The sequence below is a fragment of the Drosophila rhopaloa genome, unplaced genomic scaffold (assembly GCF_018152115.1).
Source record: "Drosophila rhopaloa isolate 14029-0021.01 unplaced genomic scaffold, ASM1815211v1 contig_3, whole genome shotgun sequence".
In the NCBI taxonomy this organism is placed as follows: domain Eukaryota; kingdom Metazoa; phylum Arthropoda; class Insecta; order Diptera; family Drosophilidae; genus Drosophila; species Drosophila rhopaloa.
In genome coordinates this window covers 15188411-15201020 of record NW_025335123.1, presented here as the reverse complement: position 1 = coordinate 15201020, position 12610 = coordinate 15188411, and the positions used below count along the sequence as shown (strand labels likewise).

At 42.2% G+C, this 12610-nt stretch overlaps 5 protein-coding genes across 6 annotated transcripts; 3 read left to right on the top strand and 2 right to left on the bottom strand.

Moving 5' to 3' along the window:
- Positions 1-211: 211 nt before the first annotated feature.
- Positions 212-723, bottom strand: LOC108047090. The gene has a single exon (XM_017127146.2). The coding sequence runs from the start codon at positions 634-636 to the stop codon at positions 292-294; it is 345 nt and encodes a 114-aa protein (XP_016982635.1). The 5' UTR covers positions 637-723; the 3' UTR covers positions 212-291.
- A 478-nt stretch (positions 724-1201) lies between these two features.
- LOC108047086 (vacuolar protein sorting-associated protein 37C) lies at positions 1202-2973 on the top strand. Of its 2 annotated transcripts, none has more exons than XM_017127138.2 (5): positions 1202-1342; positions 1410-1494; positions 1555-1872; positions 1925-2076; positions 2323-2973. In XM_017127138.2, the coding sequence occupies exons 3-5, from the start codon at positions 1593-1595 to the stop codon at positions 2515-2517; spliced, it is 627 nt and encodes a 208-aa protein (XP_016982627.1). In that variant the 5' UTR covers positions 1202-1342; positions 1410-1494; positions 1555-1592; the 3' UTR covers positions 2518-2973. The 2 variants fall into 2 exon arrangements, with proteins under 2 accessions (XP_016982627.1, XP_016982628.1); XM_017127139.2 differs by having other exon boundaries at positions 1544-1872.
- A 722-nt stretch (positions 2974-3695) lies between these two features.
- Positions 3696-5002, top strand: LOC108047140 (ribokinase). Its single transcript, XM_017127227.2, has 3 exons — positions 3696-3981; positions 4041-4589; positions 4652-5002. Exons 1-3 carry the CDS (start codon positions 3920-3922, stop codon positions 4962-4964), a joined length of 924 nt encoding a protein of 307 aa, XP_016982716.1. The 5' UTR covers positions 3696-3919; the 3' UTR covers positions 4965-5002.
- Positions 4991-5574, bottom strand: LOC108047141 (translation machinery-associated protein 7 homolog). Its single transcript, XM_017127228.2, has 2 exons — positions 5441-5574; positions 4991-5375 (listed from the first exon to the last, which is right to left on the bottom strand). Exon 2 carries the CDS (start codon positions 5358-5360, stop codon positions 5166-5168), a length of 195 nt encoding a protein of 64 aa, XP_016982717.1. The 5' UTR covers positions 5361-5375; positions 5441-5574; the 3' UTR covers positions 4991-5165.
- Positions 5575-6419: 845 nt separating this feature from the next.
- On the top strand, positions 6420-12221 carry LOC108047138 (monocyte to macrophage differentiation factor). Its single transcript, XM_017127225.2, has 5 exons — positions 6420-6635; positions 8381-8621; positions 8690-8880; positions 8948-9167; positions 10881-12221. The coding sequence occupies exons 2-5, from the start codon at positions 8391-8393 to the stop codon at positions 11160-11162; spliced, it is 924 nt and encodes a 307-aa protein (XP_016982714.1). The 5' UTR covers positions 6420-6635; positions 8381-8390; the 3' UTR covers positions 11163-12221.
- Positions 12222-12610: the final 389 nt, after the last annotated feature.

Sequence of the window (12610 nt, the reverse complement as noted above, 5' to 3'; positions counted from 1 at the left end):
GTTCGAGGGGAATATGTATATACGATATGGTATTCCGATGCAAACAATGCTCCAGATCGAGTTGTCGATATATAAAATCAAATGGAGAAGTTTTTAAAAGCTTCTGATATCGTCTTAAAGGGTTTAGAAGAAGAAATGATAAATTTTATTAACAAACTTTAGTTTCATCTGCAATTTTCCCAGAAATACTGCACAAGGATAACAAACTGAGTCCATCAAGAGTCTTATTCATAGGCTTTAATTGGTCAAAAAAAAAGAAGGATGTTTTGCTAAGACTAGACAAGATTCCGGTTATTCCTTGACACGCTCCACTTCGCTGGAGTCGAAGGGCACCTCCTCAACTTTCTGGAATCCCGAGATCCGGATGATCTTTCCTTTACCCTCCACTTTTAGATGCCTGGCAAACTGCTGGGCCGGCGACAGGGCCAGTTCCTCCTCCGTCTTGTAGCCGTAGAACTTGGCCCAATCGTTTCGGCCGGTGTAGACCATGTAGCAAACGAAGCCGAAAGCCTGCCAGGCCAATACGGCGTATCCGATGCTCAAACGCCGTTTCCACAACTCTGCGCGATGCTCCGGAATGGGATTCGTGTTGCGTCGCACCCAGCGGCGCAGCCACTTCATCTCAAACAGCGCCATCGTTTAGCAAACACTGTTTATTTGGTAAATTGTTAAATTTGTTATGTAAAGTAACGAGGCAAATCGTAAACAAACGAACAGCTGATTGTCAGGGCTGTCAGATATGTGCGATGAATCAGTACCGCAACTTTAACCCTCTAACTGGGGTGGCAACCCTGTGCCAACGGTGTTTTGTGAAATGTCAGCAGTGTTGACAACTCTCGATTACAATTGCTTAATTATTAGCTGAATTTACTAGATATATTTAAAATTTTTTAATAACATTTTATTTAAATTGTTTTTCTCGATCATCTTGTGAGTTTTCGTTTTTCGATAAACTTTGAGCAGCATTTCAACGGATAAATAAATATTTAAAACATAATAGTTCCAGCTTAGAAATAAGGGTTTCGTTTGATATTCTGCACCGAAATTTAATTTTAATTAAATTTTAACGGCTAACCCCTAATTACATTTATATGGCTGTGGCCAAAACAGTTTAGAGGAAAGCTAAAAATGCAGGCACCTGCCATACCCAGCTGATAGCTTTTGAAAATAGCCGAGAGTGGCTAAAAAATAGTCAAATTGCCAACATTGTCCAGAACAGAAGATAATGAAACTCCGATCGGGGCAAACAAAACCACCATTCGATTTGTGCAAACCCGATACGATCCCATCCCAAACCGTAGGAAAACCAGGAGAGATTAGGAAATCAGCAGACGGAGATTGGGTGAGTAACGGGGCAAAACCAGGTATAACCTTCAGGAATTTCATACTCGCAATCCTCTTTTCCGCAGCCGGGGTCGCCAACTCCCACTGGAGGTCAGAGGGTGCTCCAGTTCGTGCCATCGACGTCGACCCTCGTCTTTTTTTGAGAACCCAGTAAGTGTTGGACTAAACGTCTCTCGGATGACACAATGTAAATTCTTAGTTCAACCAAAGCACATCTACTGACTGGAATTTGGAAGCTGGAACACAAAATGCCCACCACCCAGCATTCGCCGCAAGGTCATGCCCAAGCCCAAGCCCACGCCCACTCGCTTCAAGGACACACGCCGGAGAAGGATGACGCCAAGGATTCGGCTGCGGAGGGCAGTGAGTCGGGCAACATGCCCAACCTGTCCACTTTGTCGCTGGACGAGCTGAAGCAGCTGGACAGGGATCCCGAATTCTTCGACGACTTCATCGAGGAGATGTCTGTGGTGCAGCACCTCAACGAGGAGCTAGACTCGATGATGAACCAAGTGGAGAATATATCAAGTGGGTAAATTAATGCGAAGAACTTGCAGATCCACTACAATCTTTATTTCAGGGGAGAACGAGAGCAAGGGCAGCCACCTGGTGGAGCTGAAGCGCCGGCTCAGCGATGATTACACAGCTTTAAAAACACTGGGCGAGAAATGCGACCAGCTGAATAAGAAATACTTGAAAAAGTCCGAGGAATATGCACCCCAGCACATAAGGGTGAGTACGGAACACTTTAAATGGGGAAAAAGAATGAGTCACCAAGTGAAATGGTCATTACCTTCATATTAAATCTCGACAAACAATGGGCCTTTCCCTTTGTTCTTCTTGGGAACCAGGTGAAATTGTCAACCCAAGTAGCGATCTATTGATCCCCTCCATTGGTTACGTTCTTAGATAATGAGAGATCTATAAAATAAAAAATAATACCTTATAACAATACCTCTTTCGCTTCGTTTCCCTTAGGAACTCCTTCAGATTGCTGCTTCCAATGCCGATGCCGACTGTGATCGGCATGTGGAGCACTTCCTGAACGGAAAGATCGACGTGCAGACGTTCCTCAACACGTACCAGAGCTCCAAGAAGATAAGCGCCGAGCGCAAGGCCAAGGAGGAGCGGTTGGGCACCCAGCTGAGTGCACTGGAACGGGCCGGTATCTAGGATTGCCGGCGGAAGACATTGGCTGTGCAGTCCACTCAATGTTATCTCATCCCACTCCCCCATTCGCCACGAGTCGCAATAATAGAGTTTAAGCAGGATAATCAACAGATAATCCGAACCGAGCAGAGATATGGAGCCAGAGCAGAATCAGAGTTATATGTAGATGGTACAAGCGATCCCAGAGGATCCCCGCAACGGAACAGAAACCAGAACAGTAGAGGAAAGCTAGTTGTACGCTATATTTAAACACGTGTAAATCGGTAGAGTGGCTTGTAATTCTAATTATACTCCCAAAACGAAACGCCTATGTATTATGTCCCGATTCCAAAATCCAGTCCCAAATTCAAGTCGTGTGTATCACCCGTAGGTTATAAATTATATGGTCCCTTATTTTGTCCCATGGCCAGCCGATATATTTGTACTACGTATATTTAATAAACTTTATGATTTATCTGATTTCGTGGTGTTTCTGCCGTCTCTTTCTATTTGAGGAATGCCTTGCTGTTTCAAATTCTCATGTTAAAATGGCCTTCATTCAAAAATAATAATCTAAAATATTATTGTAGGGATTGGTACATTTTTAGGTATTTTAAATGTATCCTAAATTGTAGTGTTATTGAATTACTCGAGGTCATTCAAAAAGTTTTATAAATTTAGAATTTACACAAATTCGAAAATATGTGTTCATAGCAACTTAAAACAGATTATTTTCATATTGAAAAATGAAATGTCCATTTTTTGTCGAATTGGCATTTTATATTTTAAAAATAAAATGTCTCTTAAATATATACTTGAATTATGTACTTTGTTTTTACAATTAAGGACGAGCCTTAGCATATTTAAAAAAAATGTAATCTTATCCGCACGAAAAATGGAATATAGCTCCCCAATATTTTGTAATATATCAGTTTTAACATCTAACTTTAGTTTTCCGTTGTTAATTCCCTAGTTTTTAAGTTTTAAGTTTAAATTCAAAAATACCGCCCAAAATCGGTGGTTCGAAATCAAAGTCTAAAATTCAATCCTAAACGAGTCTCAAGATCTTCCCTACTCTTTTTAGGATACCATTACCTATTTATTTTTAGATATGTATTTAAATGATAAATAATTTTAAATATTTAATAGACCATCTAGTACACTTAGTATTTTCTAGTATTTTAGGCCCCCCACTTTTCTAGCTATAGATTAGCTATTTATCTGAGATTTCCACAGCTACCACCCCCTTCACCATCGATCTTGGCCAGGAATGGAGTGGGCCAGCTAGCTGATAGTGCTCCACCCCACTGCCCCGTCCTTGCCCTTGCCCCTCACCCGGGGTCACATAATCTCGGGCCGATAAGCGGAACGGAACGGAATAAACCAAACCCATATTGCATTTGCAGCGATAACGGACACAGGCGACATGGCTCAAACTCAATCCACCGAAGTGCTGGTCTTTGGCTCGGCCATTATAGACTTTATATGGTGAGTGGACAGGGGAACCCATCAGTCCTGCAAAGATCTGATCCCATCTCGCCTCGCAGTTACACTCCCCGCCTGCCGAAACCCGGGGAGACGCTCCATGGACACCGATTTCAGACGGGCTACGGCGGAAAGGGCGCCAATCAGTGTGTGGCCGCCGCACGACTGGGATCCCGGACGGCGCTGGTGGCCAAATTGGGAACAGACACCTTCGGCGCCGACTATCTGCGGCAGCTGCGTGAGGAGGGGATCAATGTGGAGCACGTGCAGCAGCTGGAGGGCCAGACGACGGGCGTGGCGCAAATAGGCGTATCCGATGGCGGCGAGAACAACATCATCATCGTGGTGGGCGCCAACAGCAAGCTGAGCTCCTGCGATGTGGCTCAAGCAGAGGCACTCTTCCAGGAGGCCAAGGTTTTGGTCTGCCAGCTGGAGACGCCCATCGAGGCCACCCTGACGGCCCTGAAATCCTTCCGTGGCGTGTCCATTGTGAATGCGGCACCGGCCATGGAGAATACCCCAAGGGAACTGCTCCAGCTGGCCGGGATCTTCTGTGTAAACGAAAGCGAGGCGGCGCTGATGACCCAGATGGCCATCGTTGAGACCGTGGAGTAGGTGGTGCATACTATTAACCTGGGAACAAAGCCTCTAACGAGTATAATTTTCCGTTTAGACAAGCTCAAACTGCCATTGCAAAGCTGATAGAGATGGGAGCCAACACGGTGATCATTACCCTGGGCAAACTAGGAGCTGTCTTCGGATCTGCTGAATCTAAGGGCGCCTACCGGCATGTGCCTGCACCACATGTACCGTCCGAAAAAGTGGTGGACACCACGGGAGCCGGCGACGCCTTCATCGGAGCACTGGCCCACAATATTGCCCGCAATCCGAAAGGCAAACTGGAGGACAGCATAGCCGCCGCCTGTGCCGTGGCCTCGCAATCCGTCCAGTTGCCCGGGACGCAGGCCAGCTTTCCACGCACTTAGAGACGAAATTCAGTCCGCACAATAAATCTTATTCCTGACGTACAATGCTCTATTTAATGGTAAGCGTAAGTATAAAAAGAAGTGAATTCCAACTGGCTAGACGATCAATTTTGGTCCACATGGGTGTGATTCGGCTAAAATGCTGCATCCCGTGGGTTCTGGATTGGGGAGTAGATTGTGGGCGCGGCTGCGGCTATATCATCACTTCTTGCCCGACTTTTTAATCCCGCCGCCGACAAGAGGCCCCTTTTTGGAGGCATTCGCCTTGGCCGCATCCAAAGCCTTCTGCTGCTCCTTCTGCTTCTGCTTGAAAGCCACATCGTCCTCGTCCATGTCCTTGGAGTCCTTCTTTGGCGCCTTCAAAGGCTTCTTCTTGCCGCCCTCGCGTCCAGACATGTTTGCTTGCTATTGCTGGGTGGAAAAACGTCGGAAAATCAGTGAAATCCGGTGGAATTAACAAAAAATAAGTCACGCACCTTTTTCACACGTTTTTCCGATTTCCGCTGCGCGATTGCTATCGATACTTGCCCGGTTTCGATAGTCAGAGTGTCTTGGAAAGTTAGTCCAAGAACAATCGATAAGCTGCGCGCCTTAACAATTGATTCTTGAATTGATTTTGTACCAGTAATCTTCCTAATTTAATTTTAGCTGAGTTTCACCACCCTCAGAAAGTGATCCAGATAAAGATTCGCTTATTACTGCTAATTAAAAAAAGGATAAACTTGCAATGAATTGGAGAGAGTTTCAAAATTCACTAAGCTGAAGTTAGTCTCTCTAATATATGTACATTTGAATGCTTTACAAAAGCCAAGTAGATTCACATTTGAAAATTTTAATCTAAATAAGGAAAAAAGGAAACAAATTTCGGCAAGCCAAAGTTTAAATGCCCTTGCAGCTTTTACAAAAATAAAGTATTGCATATTGCATATTGCATGTTGCATGTTGCATGTATCATGTTTCATGTTTCAAATTCCATGTTGCATATTGCGGGTGTCGTGTTGTATGTTGCATGTTGCATGTTGTAGGTAGTAAACTGTATATTTTATGCCGTACATTGTTGGTTATTGATACATAGGGAAAGTGCGCTGGTTGTGGGCACCGCCTTTTTTTCTTTTTTTTTGTCGAAGTACAAATTTCCAGTCATATTCATATCAATCGAAAGCTAACAAATTGAATATTATTATTTTTGAATTACGCTGTTATATTAAATATATATTATTTATTTATCTAGGGATAGAAGATCAGATGCATAACATCGATGACCAAAGGACGATGTTACAACAGCGATGAATCGATGTTACATAGTCGATTTTCCCACCTCTAGCAAAGTCCGCCAATCCACCGACTGTGGACTAGATGTGGGAAAGCATTGATAGCACCCCGCCAAACATCGATTGCAAACATCGATTATGTCTTGCCAAACATCGATATTACAGATGTTTTGATAACATCGATGTTTCTCCACCTCTACTGCGGACGCCAAGTCCAAATAAAAAAAACTCCCGTTCCTCCGCCAGATGCAGTGCACCGAGACTTGGGGCCCTGAGAATCCTGCGTGGGATTGGGACTCCGAATCCGCCCGATTGCGGATCCAGACGTCTGCATCCGCATTCGCATCCGCATTCCGCAGAGCGCAGCATCCGGATCAAAATCCGCGGCTCCAAAAGAACGGTGAGTTTCCCACCAGAAATTCGGATTTCTCGATTTCCCGGGGGAAAGTTAAGATGTGATCGGAAAATACGGAAATACAGGTGGACAGGTGACAAGGTTGAATTGCGTGACGGCAGCGCTACAAATTGGATTAGCACGTCAATTGATTCTAGCTGAAAGATGTAAACAATCTCCGATGCTTTCCTGTGCACTGAAAAAAACTAATCAAGAACTTCCTTTTGAAGTGCCAGAATAATCAGTAATCAAAAGGGGTTCCTACAAATATTAAAAATTCAAAAATTAATAAGAAAAACAACATCTTACTATATCAAGATTTAAGTTTTTATGTTTTTTTTATGTTTCGAAATCGGCGGGCGGTTCTAAAATTTTCTCCCAGTGTTGCTGTTGCCCCACCCGCTGTGTTGTAATTGCCAATATAAGGAATGCCCGAGGCATCTATTTTTATAACGATTAGCATAGTCGTTATGGCGATGAAGTTCGACGGGGCGACCGTTATGTTTTTCCACCCTGTGACCCCCGCTGCGCCCAGTGGGGCATACTTTTGGGGGTGGGGGTCACCTACTTGCCACCCACCATCGTTCGTCTATTGACTAGCTGTCACAATTTAATGAGCGGGAATACAGACAAGCCCATAAAAGTTTCAGATCGACACAAGTGTAGTTAAATATTAACCTGTTCTAAAAATACAATAGGTAATGCTATTATAGGGTCATTTAAACGGGTTATTAAGCAGCATATAACTAGTGTTTCTGCCTCATTAATTATTAACTCATGGTTTTTTTTGGATAATAACTTTGCGCTTTACGCTCTTCAGTTTTAGACTTTGATACCTCAAAATAATAACCTTAATTAAGCAGGATAACCACATATAAATGTTATTAGAGACATCTTAGTTGACGTGAGTGGTTTTCTAGCAGCCTATGCTAAACGTAATTGGACTTTAATTTAAATAAGCTTACAACGTGCGAGTAGTTGGTATTTTTTTGATTCACAATAATGAAATCATTAGAAATGGGCAAATGAGTACATTCATTACATAACCATTAGACTTTTGGACCTAAGCGGATCATATGATCACTTGGTATTTATACCCACGCAGAGGCAATTACACTTTTATTCAGAAGTTTGTAACTCAGTGAGGGAAACATTTCCGATTATATACAACCAAACAAATACTATATTCTCCCTAATTTGCATGTGGTTTGATATAGAAGCATTCATAAACTTAATACGAAGTGTATATAAACTTCGTCTTACCGATGTTGGTTTTCTTTCCAAACAAGACCTATGTATTTTTACTGCATCTGCCATCGAATTTCGAATGCTCCATAATCGAATTCCCGCGGATGGGCATATCTCATCCGATTCGGACTTTGAGCCATGTTCTCACCCCGCGAGATAAGCGGGCCGCCAATCAGACAACTGGTTTCAATTGCGGGTCAAAAGCAGCAACCTTGGCCATTGTATGCAAGTTGTCAGTGCAAAATAAATGAGCATAAATTAGCTCAATGCAGGAATATCTCAAGTGCCGAGCTGTCCATTGTCCAGTGATTGCCGTCGAGTGATAGACACTCGAGCCCCAAAAGCAGAAGATAAGGGGGGGCTGATAATCAATTGGCCATAAAAAGGGGGAAGCCTGGGTGGTGGGTGGATGGGTGGATGGGTTAGTCGGGTTAGTTGGGTTAGTCGGCTGGCAATCTATCAATTTTACGAGCCGGACAACCAATTTGCAATCTAATCCGCAGTCTGTCCACGATGAGCACCAGCGAAGGGAGTGGCCACGGAAGTGGGAGGCCGAATCGAAATGGAAATGAAACCGTCAGCCTGATGCAGGATATTCAAAACAAGTACGCCTTCCTCGAGAATCTATTTAGCAAGTTTTGGAAGTCCATCATCAAGTCGAATTCAAATCTCAAGCTGCAGCTGCGGAATGTCAAGTGGAAGAATGCCAAGGCCAAGCCCGGTTGTGCCTACCAGCCGACGGAGGTGGGTTCTAATCTGTCATAAGTGAATGAATAAGTTTATAAAACAACATTTGTCTTGTCCAACAACAGATTGAGCAGGTGGCCAATGTGATTACTCACGGGATTTGGATACTGCCCGCCGTGTTTGCCGCAATAAAGCTGTTCGAACGCTCATCCAGCTCCAGCCAGTATTTGGTCTCCTGGGTTTACGGCGGAGCCCTTTGCATGCTCTTCACGGTGTCGACCTTCTTCCACTGCTCCTGCTACTGCGCCGAGCACAAGTTAGTCCTCTGGATGACCATCCTTTGATCGATTTTCTCACTGCTTCACCTTTTAATCCCTGTCCAGGCCCCCGAGGAATGTCAAGGCCTGGCCGAGCTTGGGCTGGCAGACGTACCAGGGGCTGAAGAACGTGCTGCATCGCTGCGACAGGGCCATGATCTATGTGTTTATCGCCGGATCCTACTTCCCGTGGCTCACCCTGGAAAACACCGACCACTCGGCCATACTCTTCTGCATGGAGTGGGTCATCTGGCTGATGGCGGGCGTAGGAATTGCCTACCAGCAGGTGGGTTACTCCCGATTTCCCGATCTTTATACCCTTCAGTCAATAGTTTGCAACGCAGTGAAGGAGACATTTCCGACCCTATAAAGTAAAAACGTTGATCCAATTTTTGACTCATTTATTTCCTAGTTTCCGATGTGTTGTAAAAAGGTGACTCACAGCTGGACTTCCGGCGACCATAACTTTACCAAATTTTATCCGATTTGAAAGTGACATACCTCTAAAGATTTGTAATTCGATCCTCTAAAAATCTGCATTCAAAATTTTCAATTTAACGTTGATCAAATTTTTGACCCATTTTCATGTCATTTATTTCCAAGTTTCCGATGTGTTGTAAAAAGGTGACCCACAGCTGGACTTCCGGAGATCATAACTTTACCAAATTTTATCCGATTCCAAAGTGGCATACCTCTAAAGACTTGTGATTTGATTCTCAAAAAATCTGCATTCAAAATTTTCAATTTAACGTTGATCAAATTTTTGACCCATTTTCATGTCATTTATTTCCAAGTTTTCGATGCGTTGTAAAAAGGTGACTCACAGCTGGACTTCCGGAGACCATAACTTTACCAAATTTTATCCGATTTATAAGTGACATACCTCTAAAGACTTGTAATTCGATCCTCTAAAAATCTGCATTCAAAATTTTCAATTTAACGTTGATCAAATTTTTGACCCATTTTCATGTCATTTATTTCCAAGTTTTCGATCTGTTGTAAAAAGGTGACCCACAGCTGGACTTCCGGAGACCATAACTTTACCAAATTTTATCCGATTTGAAAGTGACATACCTCTAAAGACTTGTGATTCGATTCTCTAAAAATCTGCATTCAAAATTTTCAATTTAACGTTGATCAAATTTTTGACCCATTTTCATGTCATTTATTTCCAAGTTTTCGATGCGTTGTAAAAAGGTGACTCACAGCTGGACTTCCGGAGACCATAACTTTACCAAATTTTATCCGATTTGAAAGTGACATACCTCTAAAGACTTGTGATTCGATTCTCTAAAAATCTGCATTCAAAATTTTCAATTTAACGTTGATCAAATTTTTGACCCATTTTCATGTCATTTATTTCCAAGTTTTCGATCTGTTGTAAAAAGGTGACCCACAGCTGGACTTCCGGAGATCATAACTTTACCAAATTTTATCCGATTTGAAAGTGACATACCTCTAAAGACTTGTGATTCGATCCTCTAAAAATCTGAATTCAAAATTTTCAATTTAACGTTGATCAAATTTTTGACCCATTTTCATGTCCATTTATTTCCAAGTTTTCGATGTGTTGTAAAAAGGTGACCCACAGCTGGACTTCCGGAGATCATAACTTTACCAAATTTTATCCGATTTATAAGTGACATACCTCTAAAGACCTGTGATTCGATCCTCTAAAAATCTGCATTCAAAATTTTCAATTTAACGTTGATCAAATTTTTGACCCATTTTCATGTCCATTTATTTCCAAGTTTTCGATGTGTTGTAAAAAGGTGACCCACAGCTGGACTTCCGGAGATCATAACTTTACCAAATTTTATCCGATTTGAAAGTGACATACCTCTAAAGATTTGTGATTCGATCCTCTAAATATCTATCTCTATCTGCATTCAAATTTTTCATTTTAGTGTTGATCTAATCTTTAACCCTTTTTTTAAATGCTTTATTTCCATATATTGGCTTCAATTTAATTTAAATGTATTTGGTTTTTCGAAAACAGCTCTTCCACGAGCGCTTCAAGTGCCTGGAGACGTTCTTCTACCTGGTGATGGGCCTTGGTCCGGCCTTGGTGGTGGTTTTCACTGGCCACCACTTCCACGGGATGCTGCAGCTGAAGTTCGGCGGTGCCTTCTACATCCTGGGCATCGTGTTCTTCAAGGCGGACGGAATGATACCGATGGCCCATGCCATCTGGCACCTGTTTGTGGTGTTGGCCGCCGGATGTCACTACTACGCCATTCTGGTGAACCTCTACCCGGGCGAAGGAGCCATCGAGCCGTGAGAAAGGGGAGGGAGCAGCAGTTGGGGAACACAGCGAATTTAGACCTTAGAGTACTTAACGACAGGGATTCGATTTTGTCAGCCATGTGTAACGTATTCCTATGATGTACATGATGTACCCGAGTCTCTGCTCCACAATTAGCCAAATTTTTTTGCGAGCGAGTACGAATAGTTGTAGTTAATTAGCATTACAGACTAACTAAATCGAAACGATTCTTGTGATCAGTATCTGCGGTCCTGCCAAAGATTCATATTGTGCGAGTGCTCATGTATCTTTCTCTCTCTATATATATTGATATTATTAGCTATATTCAAATATGTACTATAATATTGTGTACACCTTTACATTGACCATGTTCCAGCTCACGTTTTGGCCATGTGTTTCTCAAAAAGACTATTGTACATTGTACTCAAAAGGCGATCGACACAAACGAAAGTGAATTTGTACAAAACCCGAAAGTTTACAACACGAATTTCCACGCCCACCCCTCGCCTTTTGAACACTAGGAGCCCGCCTAGCCTGCATTACATTATGCATGTTTATACAGATTATACAGATGTACCATATACTATATACTATATACCATATACCATATACCAATAGCATATACCATATACCATATACAGACCTAGCTAGAATTAAGGAGGCGTCAGATCCGCGAGCCCAGCCCCTTTGGCCAGTTTCATCGCTTAGCTCAGGGACTACTCGATGTGTTCGCAGATACTGATATATATACGCTTGATATTTTGGGGCCTGGCTCGCGATCGGCGGATATTGCTTTCGTGTATTCGTATATTCGTATTTTGGTGTCTGCCGTGGTTATTTCGGTGCAGCTCGATTAGTGTTAATGCGGGATTCTAGGCATATCCCATAGAACTCCGTAGATGCTTGAATAAATGGTTTATTTCCAATTGAAGGCGAATGTTTTAAAGGGGGCGCTTAAAAGTGTTACAATTTATAATTTAAGATGACTTGCTGTTGTATGTCTTCAAATGTTATTTACTATTTATCTTGTTAATTTACCATTTTTTTTTCCAAATATATAATTTTATTTACATATTTTTTTTTTTTTTTTTTGGTTGGGAAAAAGGTTTCATACAGGTATTATTAAAATTCTCCGATTTATTGGGAAATTCAATATATTAAAAAAAACAGCAAACAAACCATTAACCAAACATACAATTTTTCTATTAACTAAATAAGGACTTTTTGATAAAAGGTAGAATTTTGAAAGGTAAAACAAAACAAATAACTGTTTTTAGTGGTTTTCTCGAAGAAACCGGTCTTGTCGCCGACTTCGTCTTATTTGAAAACGAGATTATAGGTCGGAGCATTTAGATTATCAATTATTTCTCGCAGTGTTATGATCAATTGCATTGTATAAGGTAATAACAGCAGCGATATTTTTGGTATAACCATTTTTTCAAATGCAATAATCGTTAGAGATG